Consider the following 18,055-nt stretch of genomic DNA (forward strand, 5'->3'; position numbering starts at 1 on the left):
CAGTATCTTTTTATTTCTAAACGTTTAGTTCTATAATATGGTGGATGCTAGAAAAATGCAGAACTAGATTCTGATGCTGTTAGGCAGGGCTAAGCATTTGGTTTCCCATATATATCATTGACATTGCAAATACTGTCTGTGCTAGACCATTTTAGACCATTAATTGATATGGCTTGGTGCTATTTACGCTGACTGACAATAGTTCTCTGTTGTTGTTGTTCAGTCGTTCAGTCGTGTCCGACTCTTCGTGACCCCATGGACCAGAGCACGCCAGGCACGCCTATCCTTCACTGCCTCTCGCAGTTTGGCCAAACTCATGTTAGTAGCTTCGAGAACACTGTCTCTCTAGGCTTTTGGAAAGGGCTGGGAATAGATCCTGGGACTCTGTGCATGGATAGCATATGCTCTACCACTCAGCTACAAAGCAGTAGCTCTGTCTTTCTGAGCAATGACCCTTTCCCTGGGATAGGATGCTAGAAGGAACATTTACTTTAGAAAAATACAAATTTTTTAAAAGAAACTGAACATGTTTCTGGGCTGAATGTTAACTTCTCTTCTTAAGGTGTTAGAACTGCAAAAGGTCATCAGGTTCAGTTCAAATTCAGAACAATAATTTCAACCTTATTGTTTACAATTATAGTTTAAGCTTGAATGCTAAACTCATATTTTTGTTTATGGAAAATAACCTAGTTATTCTTGCTGTGTGAACAGAAAATAGCAATTATTATATTTATATAACAGTATAACAATATATTTACCCAGCACAGTGTATTCCAACATCACTACTCCAGATTTCTTTTCCTTTTTGCTTATGTACAGAATCTGCATAATAGAAGTTTCTTATGGAGTTGGATAACCACTAACACGAGCACCTTGTTTTCTTATACAGAGCCATTATGATTTAGAGAAAGGAGTTGAGAAGCAAGAGGAAAGCCAGAATTTTCCCGGCAATAATGAGCAGGGGAGCCTTCCTGGAACTAGGAAAGTGTATGAATTCTACAATGCTCCAATTGTGAAGTTCTGGTTTCATACGGTCAGTCATTGTTTATGACTGGTTGCCCCTCCTTCTGTGTGAGGCTGGAGGTCATGGTTCTTAGCTGTGGCAACTTCTTGGAGCATAATCTTATACTCCCTTGGATCCTATGTTGCTATAGTCTTGGAGCTCCTGACCTGCCTGCTATGGTTGCTTATGGTCCCAAACAATTTGCGGTCAGGTTACCTAAGGGACTGTCTTGCCCCACGTATGGCTGCCTGGCAAATGTGTTCCTTGGATGCGGCACTGCTGAGAGTACTGCATGCCCTAGTTTGTCCTAGAAACCAGGCTTGTCATGATATTTAAAGGTAAAGGTAAAGGGACCCCTGACCATTAGGTCCAGTCACAAATGATTCTGGGGTTGTGCTCATCTCGCTTTATTGGCCGAGGGAGCCAGTGTACAGCTTCCGGGTTATGTGGCCAGCATGACTAAGCTGCTTCTGGCAAACCAGAACAGCGCACGGAAACACTGTTTACCTTCCCGCTGGACCGATACCTATTTATGTACTTGCACTTTGACGTGCTTTCAAACTGCTAGGTTGGCAGGAGCAGGGACCAAGCAATGAGAGCTCACCCCGTTGCGGGGATTCGAACCACCAACCTTCTGATCGGCAAGCCCACGAGGCTCAGTGGTTTAGACCACAGCTCCACCCGCGTCGCCATGTCATGATATTTAGGCACCTGCAAAAGGTGTTAAGAAGGATTTAGAAATCACCAAGTCATTTATGAAACATTAAGTGTACAAATGTAGGGATGGTTTTATTATTTTTAGAGTTTGTAAGACTAATTGTCATTGTTTTTAGAATTTGTATTATTACTTTTATCTTTTTTCTACACCACTTTGATGGCTTCAGGCTGTGAAACAGTTTATAAATTGGTAATAATGATGATGCACACCTACTCTGCGGTGGTGGGGATTGTGTGGTGTGGCCTATTAGTTTACTCTTTTTTGCCACAAATGTGTGTTTATAAGGACTACGCATTGTGTTTGTGTGTTTTGCAGATGGCCTATTTAGCATTTCTCATGCTGTTCACTTACACTGTCTTGGTGGAGATGGAACCAACACCCAGCGTGCCAGAATGGCTTGTGATCATTTACATTTTCACCACCTCCATTGAGAAAGTCAGAGAGGTAGGTCCTTTCTTTCATTCGGATGTTTCTGCTGTCCATGCCTATTATAGGAATTAAGACAAGCAATTATCTATGGGGTAAGCTACAAAAAAGAAATCTCCATCAAATTGAATTAATGCATATTTTTCATAATAATAATACTTGTAGTTTCCAAAAATAGGAGCCTGGAGTTAAGTTTCCACTTTTGAATGACATACACCGGGGGGGGGGGGGAGATTTGGGTGTAAAGCTTATTTTTTTAAAACCCTTTTATGTATTATATACATTTAAATGCAGAAACTTGCATAAAATTACATCTTTAGGATTTTCTTTGCAGTTCTTTTCTGCAATTTGAAAATAGCTATTTATCTCTCTCCTTGCGAAGAGTTATGGGGCAGGGTTAGACCACAGTTCCTGCAGATGCCATGCAGGGATTGAGTGAGTGTAATGTGGAAGACAGAAAGTGAGGAGGAATTAAAGAACCTTTTAATGAGGGTGAAAGAGAAGAGTGCAAAATATGGTCTGAAGCTCAACATCAAAAAAAACTAAGATCATGGCCACTGGCCCCATCACCTCCTGGCAAATAGAAGGGGAAGAAATGGAGGCAGTGAGAGATTTTACTTTCTTGGGCTCCATGATCACTGCAGACGGTGACAGCAGTCACGAAATTAAAAGACGCCTGCTTCTTGGGAGGAAAGCAATGACAAACCTAGACAGCATCTTAGAAAGCAGAGACATCACCTTGCCGACAAAGGTCTGTATAGTTAGAGTTATGGTTTTCCCAGTAGTAATGTATGGAAGTGAGAGCTGGACCATAAAGAAGACTGATGCTTTTTAATTATGGTGCTGGAGGAGACTCTTGAGAGTCCCATGGACTGCAAAAAGATCAAACTTATCCATCCTTAAAGAAATCAGCCCTGAGTGCTCACTGGAAGGACAGATCCTGAAGTTGAGGCTCCAGTACTTTGGCCACCTCATGAGAAGAGAAGACTCCCTAGAAAAGACCCTGATGTTGGGAAAGATGGAGGGCACAAGGAGAAGGGGACGACAAAGGATGAGATGGTTGGACAGTATTCTCGAAGCGACTAGCATGAGTTTGGCCAAACTGTGGGAGGCAATGGAGGATAGGTGTGCCTGGCGTGCTCTGGTCCATGGGGTCACGAAGAGTCGGACACGACTGAACAACAACAACAATGTGGAAGACAAGGAGAGGGAGAGGGCTCAAGCCCTAGGGTTAAAGGGGGGCGAGGGGCTGCCGCTGGTGGGTCGCTGCCCCTTTTGTCTTTATGGGACATCAACCCCTGTATGAAGCAATTGCTTCACTTACGGTATGTGGTGGTTGTGGTCCACTGGATAAAATGGGGCAGGACTCTGTGTTACATACACGCTTCATTAACTTCTCCAGGGTTTGCTGTGTGTAGTGCTGGAAATCGTTTTTCTTTAGATTGTATCAAGTAATTGCACCCTTTGGCTTTCATTCCTCTAATATGTTGTTACACATGCTAATAACATCATTCGGCTCAATGGTACTCATATACATAAAGTTATTTATACATTTTTTCTAAGGTTTGGCTAACACTTTGACATCACCCTTTTACTTGCTGCTTATCAGTTTGATCTTAGCTGTATGTAATTGGACTTTGCTATATAATGCGAGGAATCTTGTTTATAGCCATTCAAAGACTCTTTTTCGCCATTTGATTAGCAAAACTGAAAAGGCCCTCTGGCGAACCCTTGTTGTTCAAGAAATAAACATCTCATTTTCCACCTTCCTAATTTTGAAAACTTGCCTTTTCAAGACTGCCATGTCCTTGATAAATGACAAAGATTTGTTTCTTTCTGTTTGCACCAAAGTAAAACTAATTTGTTACTTCACTTATGAAACTGTTCTGCTTTTTTCCCATGCCTCCTGGGGCTTATGCAATATTTATTGTCATTTTACAACCCTTTCTTTCCATTTCACCAAACCTCTGATTTGTATCTTTTAAAGAACAACAACATATGTCTAACAATTGTACCGCTGCACTCACTTCGTGAAATAATGAGCAAACAGAAATACATTTCAGAAGGAAGAATAGAGATGCATTGAGGGCTCAGAGTCTTTGAGAAGCAATGCAATGTTTCATTTCAAACTTTAAGAAGCTGTGACATTGTAGCTTGTGTTGTGACCTTGTAATATAAAAACCCAAGTCTTGCTCTCCTTCTCAGCTGTTTATATGTCATGGAAACATGAAGCTAAGCAGAGCTTTTTCCGAACTTGGCAACCCAGCAAGCTTCCTCCCAATGTTCAAAAACCTCCATTAAATACTTGCTTACCACCATCCTGACTTTTCACAGACCCTCGGGACACTACCAACGTGTGTCCCTGAACTAGTTATTATGAGTGGCAGGAGTACGTGTAGGGTGAAAACCAAGGATAGTACCACATGGTGTTCTAAATAGAAAAAGAATGAAATATTCTGAAACCAGATAAAAAGCATGAAGAATGAAAAAAACAGCCTAAGCCTTTTGCATTGTGTGGGAAACAACTGCTCACCTGCCAACTGCAGGGGACTGGTATTTGTGGTCCAGTGGTAGCAGCTGTCGGGCAATCTTCCGGTTTTGACCCTGCTGGGAGGAGAAGGCATCACTTCTCCAGCAGCTTCGCTGGCTGTTGGGGCTTGCCCATGGTTACAGCCAATTGTGGGTGAGCTTGGGGGTGCTGTTTAGGGAGCAGACCAGGGTTCTCTCCCTGGCTGTAAAAGCCAGCCATGCCCAGGCCTCAGCCTCAGTTGACACGTGATTTCCCACTCACGATGCTTTATGTGTAGGCCTGGCCAAGAGAAGTGGGCAAGTCCTGCTTAAGACCTTCAGTCGCCATATTTGGGACCACAGGGGAATTTGCCTTCCTCATAGCAATTGTCTCAACTTGACTGCGGATAAGGCAATGGGTTGGATCCTTAGTCTAGGTGGAAGGCAGTTCAGGAGGCCCCCCACTCCACCCCACCCTCAGTCCAAGGAATCAGGGTATCCTCTTAAAGGGATCCAGGGGAGGTGCTTCTGTCCTCCCAATTTGATTTATGTCATAGGGCGATACTTAACCTTGGTTAACCATGCCAAATAATCAACCAGCGGATGAGTTGGTTAAGTCAGGATACACACCCAATGCCTGCACCAAAACCTGCTGACATCTTTAATCAATAAAGTTGAGGCCTGTTTAAATCCCAAGTGGTTGTCCCCTGTTTATTGCAACTTCTCCCAATAGCATCATACTATTCCATTCTACATCCAGAAACTAGACAAAAATGATAGGACACAATCCAATGGTTATTTTGAACAGCCCTCTTCTGACTAAAATTTTAACTTGTTCCTAAGATCAGCCTCTGATCTGAGGACTGGAACATGTTACACCAATTTTTAAGAAGGGACCAAGAATGGGGGTCCTGAGAATTACAGACTAGTTAGCTTAGTGCCTGCTCCATAAAAACTGGTTAGAGAGAGTGTTACTAGGCATATACAGAAAAACAAGAAAGGACAGAATCCAAACATTTCTTGACAAGGGCTAATGAGTCTAGAAACAGTCTCCCTTCTGTTTGCAGCAGATAGGAGCACATAAGGGAATTGTGGCCTTGAATAATTAAGGAGTTAAAATGAGAGAAGAGTAAATGAAGCATACAGTCCTGCTTCTTTCTAAACCATTTGTCCATGAAAATATCCTTGTTAATAACCAATCATTTGAAAAGAATATTTAATATGTAAGACATGCCATCATTTCTATCTGATTCATTTGCATCCACATCACAAGGGGCATTAACATACTATTTTAAGGGCAAGGAAACTGATGGTGAAAGGTGACAGCTTGCCCAAGGTGACCCAGTGGCCTCTGACTTATGTAGGAAGATCATCTGCAGAGATACATAATGTTGTTTACATGGATCATATAAATTCAAGGGGTGTTCCCATTTTTCTGCTAGGTATTTATTTCGGAGCCGGGAAAGTTCAGCCAAAAGGTGAAAGTGTGGATTTATGAGTACTGGAACTTTACAGATTCTATCGCCATTATCTTGTTCATGACTGGTTTTGGCTTGCGCTGGGCAGATCCTCCCCTTCACACAGCAGGAAGGTTAATTTACTGTCTGGATATAATATTCTGGTATACTCGCCTTCTTGACTTCTTTGCTGTGAACCAGCGTGCAGGTCCGTATCTGACCATGATTGGGAAAATGGTAAGTATTTAGATACAGAGCACTTTCTCCAAATGAGGATACCACTTTTTCTTATAGAGCTACACGAGAGGCAGACTTTCAGCTAATGAAGTTTGAATCTTCACCTATGAAAATTTTGCCCATTATATAGGAAGTAGAGAGAAATGTAAAGAACCAGCACACACTGGCCTAGTCAACATGCTAAGCCAAACCATGGCTTAGGGTGAATAAGCAAACGTGTTGCCATGCTGCTGTGAGCTAGACCATGGATGCAGTGCTTAGCCTCCTGTCCAAACCCAGACTTGTGGTTTATCTCCCCCAGACAAACTGTGAATGGTAAGCCATAGAATAAACTTTGGCTACCGGTTGTGGTTTTCCTGGGGTGAGACACATTCAAACCTAGGTTCGTGGTTTAAGACTAAACCAAACCATGGCTTTGCCTACAGCAGCACAGCTTCAGGTGGAATGGAGAAAGAGCAAATGAGCCATGGTTTTTTTATCTGGGAGCCTGCACATTTGCGAACTAGGTCATTGCCTGTCTTTGCCCTATCTGTGTTGTTGGAAGTATAAGAGGAGGAAAATAATTCTTATATATCTGAATTATTTGGTAGCCCTATTTCTAGAATGAAGGCATTGGCCTGCAAGACTTGCATAAAGCACCAGCCCTAGTCTTTTGCTATTCTTTGCAAGATTCTTTACCAGATACTTATTCTGGGTGCTGCCCTTTTAGATTAAGTGCATTTGATTGACTTGACAGGAACTTGCATATAAGTAAGTACAGGACTGCTACCATTCTGAATAACTGAGCATCAATACATCCAATAAGATGGAAGTACTTATACAGCGTTTCTGCATAAGCTGATTAAAATAACAAAATAATGCGCCGTAGCCACAGGAAACAATTTTTTCGCCTTGCAAAATCACACCACTTTGATCACTGTTAATTTTCTTTTCTGTGCAGACAGCAAACATGTTTTATATTGTAATTATGATGGCCATAGTATTGTTAAGTTTTGGAGTTTCTCGAAAAGCAATACTCTCTCCAAATGAGAAGCCTTCATGGAGCCTTGCACGAGATATTGTATTTCAGCCTTATTGGATGATGTTTGGTGAAGTATATGCAGGAGAAATTGATGGTAGGTGTGAATTTACTGAAATGCTGCTTCCAACAAAATGTGAACAATTATATAGCATATCTATCACTTAACATAGCCACTAGAAAAGGTAGCATTTTCAGAAATTTTGCAGCTGTGGGTAAAGCCAGATTCCCCACCCCCTTCATTTTTTCCAGGAGAAAGTTTTCATTATATATAATTATTATATTATATATGTATTATTATATATTTCTTGTTTTCCTGCTTTAACAGCACAAAATGTATCTGAAGAAGTGTGCATGCACACGAAAGCTCATACCAGGAACAAACTCAGTTGGTCTCTAAGGTGCTACTAGAAAGAATTTTTGATTTTGTTTTGACTATGGCAGACCAACACGGCTACCCACCTGTAACTAGCACAAAATGTATTATGTATAACTTAGAATATAAAGTTGAACGAGTGAGCTACTCAGCATAGGTATGAAATTTAAACCCACAAATGCCATAGTTTTGTAGAAGCAAAAGTGAGCACATATCAATTTGTAGTTGACCTGTAGGTCTTGGTTACAGCTCAGTTCTCAAATTCTCTATTTTTTCCTCTGGTATTTTGGCATTCACAACAGTTCTTTTGAAGTTTCTGCTCCATGCCAATGTGGCCTCAAACCCCCCCCACACACACACAGCAAAGCAAGGCAATGAGCTGCTTGTGTCCTAGTCTGCAGTGGGGTGTGTGTGTGTGTGTGTGTGTGTATGTGTGATGTCAACCAGAAAGGAGTGGCCAGATCAAAGGGGCAGCAGAGGCAGGATTTGTGCTTCTAGTATGTCCAAACTAGATCAAAGGTCACTGGAAGAAGGCTAGCAGCTCTCAACAAGGAATGAGGGCCCCGTATGAGTATTTTGTTTTCTCTAAAAGAGGTGATTGGAATGGAGCAGTTGAGGATGCTTGTCTTACTGCAATGTATAAAGGGTTGAACAGATAGGATTTTTAAAAATAGAGTTGTAGTTCAGTAGTTTCTCAAATTTTTCTTAGTATAAATTGGAATAGACTTCAATATTATGTATACTTTTAAAAACCCTAATACAGTGGTACCTCGTATTACATACTGCCCCCCTTACGAATGCTGCGGGTTATGCGCTCCGCTAACCCGGAAGTAGATGCCCCTTGTTGCGACCTTTGCCCCAGGATGCGAGCGGAAGTTGTGTTATGGTGGCGCACGCGCAGTGAGAACCACCATTAGAGAAAGCACGCATCATGTTACGAGCGGTTTCCTGTTACTAACGGACCTCCAGAATGGATTAAGTTCGTAACACGAGGTACCACTGTACAGGTTACACATGCTTCAGGTTAAGAACTCCGCTAACCCATAAATAGTTCCTCAGGTTAAGAACTTTGCTTCAGGGTAAGAACAGAAATTGTGCTCTGGCGGCGCAGCGGCAGCAGGAGGTCCCATTAGCTAAAGTGGTTAAGCTTCAGGTTAAGAACAGTTTCAGGTTAAGAATGGACCTCTGGAACGAATTAAGTTGTTCTTAACCCGAGGTACCACTGTATTGTATCAGGTGTCTTTAAATTTAAAAGTATAGATACAGAAGCTCAGAATAGAAGAAAATCATTTTTAATAGCTGGGGATGCTGTACTTATTTCTGTTCATTTATTAGCATTTAAAGTCTGTGAAGATTTACTCTTGCTTTTATGCTGGCTGTTGTTGCGACCTGAGGGTTGGCTAAAGGGTTAGATGGCAAAAACGTGGCTGAACTATTGGCCACTTTGTTAATCACAGAACATACCTGTAGAAGGAAACTACTAGTGTGGGGAAATAGTCCCCTGCCTGTGTGTAATAGACTGTGTTGCCTACCCTCTTTCCACAGGCCGCACCCAGAGGGTAAGTACGGTAGGGTGCCCTTCCCATATCACTGCAGCCCAGGGCCTTATAACTCCAGATAGATGAGACAGGATGGCCCAAAAAGTGGTCCTGATCCCACCCATGTGCATCCTAGCCCGGAATGGCCAGCACCCTAAGCAGTACCTAATAAGGTCAAACTGAATTCTTTGCCCCGGAAGGCGTATTATGTGTCCCATGAGAGCAGCAAAATAACAAGACTGTACAATGGTGATAGGATAAAATCAGGCCAAATCTTTATTGACAGCAGCAGGCAGGGCAAGGGTTGGCATGGCACTGGGTCCCAGGATCTGTTCATCATTCCACATCATTCCATGCTGATGGAATGGATTCACTGGGTTTGGACTGCCCCAAACCCATTCCATGGGAGTCAGCCAGTGTTGAACCTTGGTGTGGTGCACGCCAAGCAAGCAAGGTCTCACTGGGCGACCAGGCTGCAGATTCCTACCAGGCAGATACCCCAGCACTGAGCTTGGGGGGGGGTGCTGTGGTCAATCCTCCCCTCAGGCCTCTTTGGGCTGCCCCATACTATGTTGATCCTGTCCAGTGCCATTTCTGTCCCCATACAAAAAAATGTCATTTGCCATAATTTCACTGAGGGAAAGGTGAAAAACCCTCCAACCAAGTGCCAGTCAGGTTGAGAGGGAAAAAAATCCTCTCTGGCCCTGTCAACCAGCAACCCAAAATTGCTCAGTGAAAGCTCTAACCTAAAGGTGGGCGGGTGGGAAACTCTCTCCAGGGGAAGCAGCCTTATATAGGTTTTCCTCTCCCCTTTGCAAGGACTCATCATAGGGCTTGCACCTGGCACTGCTTTTAAGTGCCAACCAACCAACCAACCAACCAACCGGTCTCCCCTTCCCCTTGTCTTCTGCTTCTCCTCACAGTGGCACAAATACCCTCCTCAGCTCACAGTGTGATTTATTTGGCTGGTCTATGACAAGTAGAATTTTTTTCTGTATCCACGGACTGGCAATGGTGAATAGGGTGTTTTCCCACTTACTCCACACTATGATGCCATATGCCAGGTGTCATCCTCCTCTTCCACTTCCTAGGTCACAAAAGCATGCCATGGCCCGATACCCTTGGTTGCGGGGAAAGAACAAGCCTTCTTGGCCTATCCTATGAATGAGAAATCTATCGTTAATTAGCTGACCATTCCTATGCTAGTGTTGCATACAGAAGCTTTCCTTTTTAAATTTACAGCTTGTGAAGCAAACCCCGACTGTCCTCCTGGTTCCTTCCTCACACCATTCCTTCAAGCTGTCTATCTCTTTGTACAGTACATCATCATGGTCAATCTTCTGATTGCTTTCTTCAAGTAAGTGCCTGTCATATTTCCTGTTGTTGGTATTTCTACATTAAGTGGACCCACCCAGCCTAGGGCTCCACCAAAAGGAGTAATAGAGGAGACGCAGCATTCTGGACTACCATGATAAATGTGTGGAATGGTTTACTTTCTGCTCATCTCTAGTAGATTACACAACTTTAAGCTTCATTTTCAGCTGCCTATGGACAAAGGGAAACTTTTATACCATTTAACAACCACCACTAAATTAGTGCTAAGATTGCCAACATCATCTGCAGACGCTGTGGTGCCCTGTAATGCAGTAGGTTTCAACCAGTATGCCATGGCACCCTGGGGTGCATTGAATGTCGGCAAGGGGTTCCGCAGGCAACACTGGCCTCTGTCCCTCTTTCCTCGAATGCCCTCTCACATCTCTGCCTCCCAAAGGCTTCCACAGCTGTTTGCTGCAGCAGCCCTCCCAGGGTAAGGTGCTGGCCTCATGTTCACCTTTCACCAATCTCCATTGGGCCACTAAGGCGGGTGGCATCCTCTGCCCAGATCCCTGTGGGGCAGTGTGAAGAGGCACCTCTCTTTGGGGCAGAGGGCAGCTTCAGAGACCAGGGGCGGTAGTAGCAGCAGCTGCTGCCCAGAGGACTCCCAAGGACATGGGAGAGGAGAGAAGGCTGAGGGAACACTCCACAAGGGAGGGTGTTCATAAAAGGGTGAGAGACTGCCAGCTCTGCAGGCAAGGGGGGACATAATTGGGCTCCTGAGCCCCACAGGGGAGTTGCAGAAAGAATATAGTTGGTCAAGGAAGCCTTGGACTCAAAAAGGTTGAAAACCTCTGTCTTAAAGACTTACCCTCGTGTCTGCAACACTTCCATGGCCCCTCCCCTGTTGTTTTCCTGTGTAAAAAACCATGAAGCTGCACACTGGATTTTTGTGGTGCTGGCAAACTCAGGATCTGTTCTTTAACTTGCATTGTCCACTACTCTAATCTTTAATTTGATGGGGTTTTTTGGGGGGGGGGGACACAACCCTGTGTAAAATCATACAAATTCATGAAGACCCATTTTAATTCTTCTGGACCCAACTTTCACCCAGAGCCATGGTCACACACTTCTTTTTATCTCTTGGTGGTGGAGAAGAAATCTGGGGGTGGGTGGTGGAAGAGGTAACCAGAGTGGACCCACAGCACCCTCTCAGAATTCCAAATGTGCTGAATGACTTTGTAAGACCCGTGAGATAAAGTGAAGGATGAAAAGACACATGTATTTGGTATGTTGGCATTTCCCTGTATGTCAGACACAATTGTTTAATCCTCTCAGTTGTATGAGGTTCTGTTGCAGCTGAGCAATTCAAAGGAACAAGTCATAAGTAACTGCTTTGATGTTGTCTGTTTGAATATGTTTATTTTTAAAATTATTTGTCGGTAAAAGCTTAATAAACCGAATCAGTATTGCCATTATTAGTAAGTATTATGTGTCTAGATCCCACAGCAAGTTTTGTCAGTCTCACTCTCTGGGCAACACTGGTCTCTATATTTTGCTTGGTTAATATATTTACCTTTTGTTCATTATCTTAATTTATATTGTACTACATATTTTAACATTGTTTTTAAAAAAGTCTTATGGATCTCTCTCTCTCTCTCTCTCCCACACCCCTTTTCTTTTGCATTCTCAGTAATGTTTATTTTGATATGAAATCCATATCAAACAAACTCTGGAAATACAACCGGTATCGGTACATCATGATGTATCATGAAAAGCCATGGCTACCACCACCTTTTATCATACTGAGCCATATCGGCATCCTCATAAATTGCCTTTGCCATCGCCGGCTGCCAAATGAGCTGGACCAAGAAGAGGGGCATGTTGAACTGAGTAAGCAGAGCCTGTTCTTTCTGGTGCTCCTTATTCATACTATGCCTGAAGTCAGTAAATCCATAGACTTTCTGTCATGGGATCTTAACTTTGTTTCTGTTCATCATAAACTTAAGGGCTGTTCCGTGTACTTAGAGCAGTTACCTGTAGATAATATTCGCACCTCGGAGCTGTTTCCATTTCAGTGGCAGGTGCATTGCTCCTTAATAGGTTTTCTGGAACCACATAACTCCTAAGACATAAGAAGACATAAGAAAATAGCACCATCCAGTGGAATCTGACTGCCAAAACTTAGCTGTAGTGACTTGATCATTCCTCAACAAATCATGGTACAGTTCCAAAGTAGATTGAAAGCCATGTCTGGGAAACATGCACTCTATTACAAATACACATCTGAATTCAACATTTATTTGTCAGTCTCACTTATGCAGTTGCCACTGGTATTTTCAGCATAGGAACAGTTTGGAAATTGTGAGGAAGATGCTTTCTAGATGCATTGTAGTTATTCGTGGTATAGTTCACGAAACCAAAAAGCAAGAAATGGAAATGAAATTGAAATGTGAAATTCTCATTTTGGGTTGGGGCTGACGGAACAAACAAAACAGGAATTAGTGCTGTAGAACAAAAATAATACAAGTAGATTCTATGGGCAAGGATCTAAAGAGCAACTAGGTGCACCAAATAGGATATTTTAAATTTTTCTTCTTTGACCATTCCATGCCCTGTCTCAAATTGTATTCTGAAGTTTCCTCAGTTTCAAAAGTGGTTTGCTGGAGCCCTGGGCAGATATTCAAGGAATGTGTCCTTTGAGGAGGAAAGAACTGGGAGTTGTACCTGCTACCCCTGCTGCCAATGTCCATATGTTTATGTGATGGAGTGAATAGTGTCTCAATGTGTACAAAATTGCTTGAAATCTCTTACCTGGTTGAGTGATTAATTTTGCCCTTTCAAGTGCCACATCAAAGTTGTCCCCTCAATGGTGAATTCATTTACCGGTCCCTGTGACATACTGTGGTGCCACATGTCCTGGTCTCAACCTTGGTTACACCACCCTTCATACCTATTGTCTAATATTCTTTGAAGATTCATGCTATTGGAAGTGCATTAGGCAGAGTGAGGTAACTGCTTCAGGCAGTAGATTCTAGGTGGACAGCAGGGACATCATCTCTGGTGTTAAAATAAGATCCAGCTGCTCTCCAATCAGCTTCTGTACATGGGGTGGGAATCTTGCATTTCACCTTAGACAGAAAAATATTTTGAGCCAGCCCTTTGCAAGTGACATGTTTACGTCACTGTGTTTAAACTTTCTTCTAATCACCATTATCCAGAGCTGTATCTGAGTGATGAGGAATTGAAAAAACTTCATGATTTTGAAGAGCAGTGTGTGGAAAAGTACCTGCATGAGAAGAAGGGAAGCCTGCATTCCAGCGACAGTGAAAGGATTCGTGTCACAACTGAAAGGTAAGATAACTTGTCCCCTGACAATATTAGTTGTACTGCAATTCATAGTACAAAAACAAGCTGAAGTGCAGACTGCAGTCCTAAATACACAGGTTCATGTAATTCTTCTTGTCTGTGCAGAATCAGATAGGTTCAGAAAGGTAAAGCTAATATATTTAGAAAAGGTGGGGTTGTGCATATTGAATGTCAGCCAAAATGCAGCTAAACTCTTTGAGTTCCCTTAGTATGTTAAATGCAGCAATTCTTTCCATTATTTAAGGCCACATGGAGTACCACCTTATACTGATTCAGAGCATCTATTTCAGCATTTCCAACCCCAAATAGTAGCAAAACCTAAACAGTTTTTTAAGGTGAAGGCTTAGAAAGATTGCCTAAAGTTATTTAGCTAAAATGAGCTAACAGACAAGATGAGGGTTTATTCAACTCTATTATGGGCCCTGTCATAATCTAAATGGATCTTGTTGAAAGACATTTTGAGAAGTGAGATAGATTTGGTAGACTTGAAATCCACTATAAGTGGAGGTTTTTTGGTATAGAAACCATGAGAAAAATTTAAAGAGGCTAGCAAATAGAAAACATTTTTCTCCCTAATATATTATTGCTTTTTACATTCAGCAACAATTTCAGATTTGAAGATTTTTCAATTAAAGGTAAAGGTACCCCTGACCGTTAGGTCCAGTTGCAGACCACTCTGGGGTTGTGCGCTCATTTCGCTCTATAGGCCGAGGGAGCCGGAGTTTGTCCGCAGACAGCTTCTGGGTCATGTGGCCAGCATGACTAAGCCGCTTCTGGAGAACCAGAGCAGTGCACGGAAATGCCGTTTACCTTCCTGCCGGAGCGGTACCTGTTTATCTACTTGCACTTTGACGTGCTTTCGAACTGCTAGGTGGGCAGGAGCAGGGACCGAGCAATGGGAGCTCACCCCGTGGCAGGGATTCGAACTGCTGACCTTCTGATTGGCAAGCCCTAGGCTCTGTGGTTTACAAAATTACAAAAGAGCAATACTTCAGGCAACATTTTACACACCCATTTCAAACATTGGTACCAGTTTCCACTTAGAATCATAGAATTGTAGAGTTGGACTTATAGTTTGTTTATACTTATCAGGTATCAAATTTTATGAAAGTATATAACATAATTTGTTATTCTGTAGCACACTCTAGTTCTCGGGGAAAAGAATATATTAATTCTACAGATAAATTAATTGATTTCTCACATTAGTATCATATTTATTTGTAATTTACATACTAACTTTCATTTCAAAAGAAACACCAAGGCAGTTCACAGGACAATAGGGTAACAACAAAATATGGCAATAAAAACTAATCTCAATTACAGTGGCCAGAAAATGCTGGGAGCCAGTATTAATTGTCAGGAAACATCCAGATAAATAAATACATTTTTAATAACCAGCAGAAGCACCCCACACTTGGTGTCTGCCTGTTATCCAACAGGAAATCTCTCCACAGGTTGGGAGCCACCATGGAGAAAGCAGTTCTCCACACCACTTTGAGCCAGATGCTTTCAGGTCATAGTACATGGGAGAAGGCATTGGCCAGATCCAGCAGGCTCTTGGGTTCTCTCAGGGAATCTGATCCTGAGCTATACAGGGCCTCTTTAGCCAATACTAGAACACTGGTTCCATTCACTATTTGAGGTGAACTATTCAGTGGTTCCATTCACTATTCAAAAAATGAAATGTTATTAATTTATGAAATGTTATTAATTTAACTGATATACTGAAGAATATATATAATGCAGTTTTTAATACATCTATTATTTTCTCTTAGAGTGGAAGAGATGTTTTCACAACTGAAGGAGGTACATGAGAAAGTATTTTATGTCAAAGATGCTTTGCTTGCCCTGGATAGCCAGCTCGGACACTTACAAGACCTCTCTGCTTTAACCGTCGATACACTTAAAGTCATTTCAGCTGTGGACACTTTGCAAGTAGAGGAGGCCCTTCTTGCTCACAAGAAGCATCAAACCTACAGGAAGCTTCCCCATAGCTGGAGCAATTCCATGTGCTCTAAGGCTTTGGGCAGTATGGAAAGTGTGTGTGATAAGAAGTATAATTACTACAGCATGCCACCTTCTCTTCAGAAAGGCTTGGCCAGGACACATTGGCCCCCAGGGGCTCGTCGTGGCATTCTTGGAGCCCTGGAATACAAAGAGATCAAATCAATAAGCAAACATCAGGAGCAAGAAATTGAAAACGACACACTAACCTCTGGGGTATCATCAGAGTGTAAATCAGCCCCTAGATATGGACAATTCCTCCTGGTTCCTTCTGGTCAGCAAGGAGCCTCTTTATCTGAAAATGCCACCTTAAGTTCAGCCTTCTCAAGTACTCTGCTCAGAGAAGATGAACTGCAAGCTAAACCCCAAACCAAGCATGGCAGCATCACTGCTCAGCTGGATGTGCACAAGGCTCCAGAAAGAAATCCAGTTATCAATGAAAAATGGGAACTGGAATTTTCATCAGACAAAGAGGATAGTGAAAACATAACTGAACCCTATTTGAACTTCCAAGAACCTAGAATGGCCAGTGAGGTCTCTATGCGTTCCCATCAGCACAGTGAGGAACCTGAAGGAGGTTATGTGAACTGGGGGTTCTTGGGAGATGATGAAAAGAGTTATTTTAGCAACAAGTCAAGGCAGCTGACATGTACACATTTTACCTACAATAAAGGCTGCCGTAATCATCAACATGCACAGATAAATGAATCCAAATCGTTTTCCTACGCTTCTGACAGATCAGGCTACAGTAGTGACAGCTCCCAGTCTCCTCTCCCGTTCCAGCGCAGCATGTCAGTCTGGATCAATCCACGCAGGAAAAACTGGCCTTTCGGCAAGGGAAGTGGATTCTGGTCCCGCAAAGCAGAGAAAGTGGGAAAGACCTTCAGAATAAAAGGTAATGGCCACACATGGTTGTTGCTGTTTGATTGATTTTACTGCTGTTCTTGTGTATTAATCTTCTGGTGATCTCCGGTTTGTTTTGTTTCTAATAAAGATTTTTCTAAAGCATGCCTTGACCACTATTATGAAAGACAATATATAAATGTTTTGAATAAACAAATAAATGTTACATTGCTTTAAGCCACTTTCCACAAAGAAGTTCCAATCCCTTCCCAGCTGTTTGGGGGTCATTGTTGAGTGATAGCTGTGGGGTGGTGGTTGTCCTCTGCCCTAGACCTACTGCCTTTTCCATCCACTTCTCAGAAATGAAGGGTATATGCTTACTGTCAAACTGGCTCAAATGGAGCTGTTGACTAATTAATGATTTTAAAGATCAATCAAGTAATCAGTAGATTATATTTACTTACATTAGCACTTTATAAAAACCTCCATTTAGGAGGCTTTTTTAAAGTATAGAAGCATGAGCATTCATAATTTAATAAATAACACCTATCACATTATTCGAAGAAAAACCAGCTTTCATGTACTCTCTTGCCATGACACACCATAGCCAATGCAGACTCAATAAAGAGTGTGCTATTAATTCTTAGCCTCACATTTTACATTTCCTTTCACTAATTAGAATTGGGCCTCATAAAGTAATCAAAATTTTAATTGATATATCTGATTAAAAATTTAAACCTTACAAAACAGAACTCCAAACCACTGCTGTATCCTGAGTGTGATCCAAGGAATTGATAAGTTTGTTTTATTAACTTACTTTGGATTCAATGAATCTGGATTCTCTGTAATCAACTTGTTTGGTCTGGGCAAGTGACTGCACTTCAGTCCAGTTCTCTATTTGTAAATAAGAAAAAGGGCAAAAGTAGAGGAGAAGGCATTCACAGAATTTCTAATTGTTTGTTACAGCAACATGCATCTTAGAGTTGTGGTGACTGGAACAAAGTAATTGAGTGTAATTAGTGCTGTGCATTAAGGGCTCATCCAGACTTCCTTTTGTGTCACATTTCTAGGCATAAGTCTGTGCTTTAAAACTCAGTGTCTGAGCACTTTTTAATTTTTTTGCCCAGACGCTTTCCTTGCGAAAACCCTCTCTTTACCACTGAATTGGAGCAAACACTCTGCAGAAACCCCTAATTGTTGTTTGTTCCAATTTGGCATTAAGAGCAGGTTTTCCTGGGGACTGT

At 42.1% G+C, this 18,055-nt stretch overlaps 1 protein-coding gene across 4 annotated transcripts in view; it reads left to right on the top strand.

Annotated features, from left to right (window-relative positions):
- Nucleotides 1–18,055, top strand: part of TRPM6 (transient receptor potential cation channel subfamily M member 6) — a 93,845-nt gene that overhangs the window by 37,003 nt on the left and 38,787 nt on the right. For 3 of the 4 annotated variants that reach the window (XM_033163828.1, XM_033163829.1, XM_033163830.1), the window contains 8 exons: nt 890–1,033; nt 2,037–2,165; nt 6,098–6,349; nt 7,290–7,464; nt 10,524–10,638; nt 12,289–12,488; nt 13,817–13,949; nt 15,740–16,863. In XM_033163828.1, the coding sequence (XP_033019719.1) occupies nt 890–1,033; nt 2,037–2,165; nt 6,098–6,349; nt 7,290–7,464; nt 10,524–10,638; nt 12,289–12,488; nt 13,817–13,949; nt 15,740–16,863 (2,272 nt within the window). Of the gene's footprint in view, nt 1–3; nt 137–889; nt 1,034–2,036; nt 2,166–6,097; nt 6,350–7,289; nt 7,465–10,523; nt 10,639–12,288; nt 12,489–13,816; nt 13,950–15,739; nt 16,864–18,055 lie in introns of those variants that run through there. The other variant, XM_033163831.1, reaches the window with a different exon arrangement.

The sequence above is a fragment of the Lacerta agilis genome, chromosome 11 (genome assembly GCF_009819535.1).
Source record: "Lacerta agilis isolate rLacAgi1 chromosome 11, rLacAgi1.pri, whole genome shotgun sequence".
Classification (NCBI taxonomy): domain Eukaryota; kingdom Metazoa; phylum Chordata; class Lepidosauria; order Squamata; family Lacertidae; genus Lacerta; species Lacerta agilis.